The sequence below is a fragment of the Monodon monoceros genome, unplaced genomic scaffold, assembly GCF_005190385.1.
Source record: "Monodon monoceros isolate NGI ecotype Baffin Bay Population unplaced genomic scaffold, NGI_Narwhal_1 Super_Scaffold_18, whole genome shotgun sequence".
Taxonomy (NCBI): domain Eukaryota; kingdom Metazoa; phylum Chordata; class Mammalia; order Artiodactyla; family Monodontidae; genus Monodon; species Monodon monoceros.
Window position 1 is genome coordinate 45,055,461 of NW_021703774.1, and position 3,345 is coordinate 45,058,805.

Here is a 3,345-nt window from a genome sequence, read left to right on the forward strand (position 1 = left end):
GAGGTGGGGAGGTGGGGAGGTGGGGAGGTGGGGAGGTGGGGAGGTGGAAGGGGGATGGGGGAGGGGTTCACAGAAACTCTATGTATTATCTGGAACACTTCTCTAAATTCTAAAATTAAAAGTTGATTTAAAAAGAAATATCCCCGGGCTTCCCTGGTGACGCAGTGGTTGAGAGTCCGCCTGCTGATGCAGGGGACACGGGTTCGTGCCCCGGTCCGGGAGGATCCCACATGCTGTGGAGCGGCTGGGCCCGTGAGCCATGGCCGCTGAGCCTGCGCGTCCGGAGCCTCTGCTTCGCAACGGGAGAGGCCACAACATTGAGAGGCCCGCGTACCGCAAAAAAAAAAAAAAAGAAAAAAGAACTTTCCTTCAGAAATAAAGGTAGAAGCACTTCCACTTCAGGTATATACATACTATATTAATTTCACCAAATTTCCTTTGAAATCATCCCTATTCTCCATAAGGCCACAGAGGCACTAACCATTCTGAAGAGAAAATAAAAAGGGGCTTCCATGGACACCTTATCCTACAGCCCATTAAGGCACTTATGGAAATTCTGGCCAGAAGACAAAGTCTCCACCAGGGCAGGACAAGGCTGCCTGATGTGTGTGCAGCTGGCTGCTTCCTCAGCCAGAGCTGCTTCTTGAGGTTCACTCCAGGCAGGGCTTTGTCCTTCAGGAGCTCTATGTCAGCTGCAGTATGTCCTTCCCTATCATGTGTACAAGGTCTCATCCTGAACTGAAATAATCTCTCTTTTTTTAACGGCTATTTTTAACTTGTCTTTGAACCACCAAAAAAGTCTGAAGTGCTGTGAATGCTTTACAGGCTTTATGTTACAGAAGACTCCCATCACTCAAAACCAACATTTCTGATTTATGCCCAGCTTTCCAAAGAAGGAGAAAATCTTCTCAAAGCAGGGATGAGAGTATTTTGAGTTTGTCAGTCTCCGTTCTCCTCTCTCTGGTTTTCCCCTTCTATGCTAAAAGTTAGGAGCGTGTTAAAAATAAAGCCAATGATGTCAAGGACTACCTTTCAGTCTTGAAGAGGGAGGTATCATGTTCCTTTGAGTACTGAAAAACTAGAAAGATTTGGCTAGTACTTGGGGTTAGTGACGAGAGCCAGAAAATGACTAGAGGATTTGGAACAAATGAAATGATCTCCGAGTACAAGGACCAAGTCCTCCTGGGAGCTGACACTCTCTCTCCCCAGCACCCAGGTACTGGGCCACCGTGTGTTCCAAGCTGGCTACAGTAGGCATTCCCGTCGGGGAACTGAAGCCCAGGGGTCTCAAGGCCAAGGTCGTGGTAGCTCCTAAGTGCAGGAGTGGATAAAGAAGACAGCAAAAGGGACAGAAATCTACCTGCCGCAGATATTCCCTCACTTCCAGAAAATAAAAATGTTCCAGAAAACAATGTGATTTGTGACTTTCAGTGTTTATTTCCTGCTGGGTCCAGTGGGAGTGAAAATAGCTTCAGACCTCCCAGGGCTGCTGAGAACAGATGGGGTAAAGAATGGAGAACTTCTTTGAGGGCAGGGGCACCCTGCAGACTAAAGGGTCCAGGGCCATGCAGGAGCCCAGCCCCCGACATAGGGCCGCTCTGTGGTGGGCCCTCAGGGAGACCCAGGGCCTTACATACCATGTCCTTCTGGAGCTGAAGCCGCCTCTGAGTGCGCTTCTGGTTTTCCTTCACGCTGCTGTCCAGGTTTGCAAATTTTGAGGTTCCTTCCTAAGAAACAGAAGTACACACAGAGGAAAGTGATACAGGGGCAAGTGAAGGGGCACCTAGTTTCTGGGGCGGAACCTCTGCACGACTATCTGGACGCCATGCAAAGTGAAGAGGCCTCCAGCAGGCTCTGGACTATTATGCAAACACTTGGCTGGCTAGTGGTTGAGCCATCTATTCTTGAGGGTGCCTGGTGGCCATGGCTTATCCCGTTTCCCCCCCTATTTTGTAAGAAGAGCCCCTGATTTGGTTATAAAATCAATCATTAATACAAGGCAGGCAATTCCTGGAACTGGAGACAATTTTTACACATCCCAAATTTCACTTGAAGTAATCACACATCCTGGAAATGAAGATCTCTTCCTCTGTAAATTTTATGATTTCTTGATCTTGGCCTGAAAGGCCTGTGCCAGCATTCTGTGAAAGAAAAGGGACTATTTCTGTGGTATTTCTTAGCTAAATGAAACTTTTTATACCGGAAGTTTTCTGAGGAAGTCCAGCACTGATCTATGAAAGCCAGACCTTCATACATTTTTCTCCCCTTTTTCTCCCCCAGTCCATCCTCCCAACTTGCCTCTCAGGTTTGGAACTCCTACAAATCAATCTTTCCTCCTGGCGCCTGAGAACAGATGGCTACCCTTTCTCTCCTCCCATCTGTTGCGACAACAAACTCTTCTACATAATGACTAATCTCCAGTTTTGCTGACTGAACATAAAGTATTTTTGGTTTTGTGGTTTGGGGGGTCTTGTTAAGTTCTCATTTTCCAGGAACTGCATGAATGGGAGGCAAATTTCACAATTCAGTAGTGCATAATTGCATTGTTTTTCCATTAGTCAGTTCTCCCTGGGTTTATTATATGACCACCGCATGTGACTTTTCACTACTGTACGACTACGAGGGAATCTTTTCCAGTGACTTAGCCTTTCCAATGACAGTGCGACATCAGTATCTTGTATCATTCACCAGCCTTTACCCAGGTCCAGGTACATCACTGGGGACAGAACCCATAGTGACTCATTACCTATTTTCAGTCTCCCTATTACAAATGATAATAAGAAGAGGTATCGTTTAATGATTCCCTGCTTACAGTTTTTCCTGGGGATGAATGAAAGTGTCCTGAAATGTGCCACTTCCTGTGCTGGCTGGTTGAGTCCTCCCAAACTATTGATAATTTTTCTTTTGAATTTTATTTTTTTATACAGCAGGTTCTTATTAGTTACCTATTTTATACATATTAGTGTATACATGTCAATCCCAATCTCCCAATTCGTCACACCACCACCACACCCCCACCACCAGCTTTCCCCCCTTGGTGTCCATACATTTGTTCTCTAAGTCTGTGTCTCTATTTCTGCTTTGTAAATAAGATCATCGATACCATTTTTCTAGATTCCACATATATGCATTAATATACAATATTAGTTTTTCTCTTTCTGACCTACTTCACTCTGTATGACAGTCTCTAGGTCCACCCACATCTCTACAAATGACCCAACTTCGTTCCTTTTTATGGCTGAGTAATATTCCATTGCATATACGTGCCACATCTTCTTTATCCATTCATCTGTTGATTTTTAGGTTGGTTCCATGTCCTGGCTATTGTAAATAGTGCTGTGATGA

At 45.4% G+C, this 3,345-nt stretch overlaps 1 protein-coding gene across 1 annotated transcript in view; it reads right to left on the reverse strand.

Annotated features, from left to right (window-relative positions):
- The window catches only part of RGL1 (ral guanine nucleotide dissociation stimulator like 1), a 141,129-nt gene that overhangs the window by 31,172 nt on the left and 106,612 nt on the right, over window positions 1-3,345 (reverse strand). Inside the window, exon 10 of the mRNA XM_029226907.1 lies at window positions 1,638-1,727. Coding sequence (XP_029082740.1) covers window positions 1,638-1,727 — 90 coding nt within the window. The remainder of the gene's footprint in view (window positions 1-1,637; window positions 1,728-3,345) is intronic.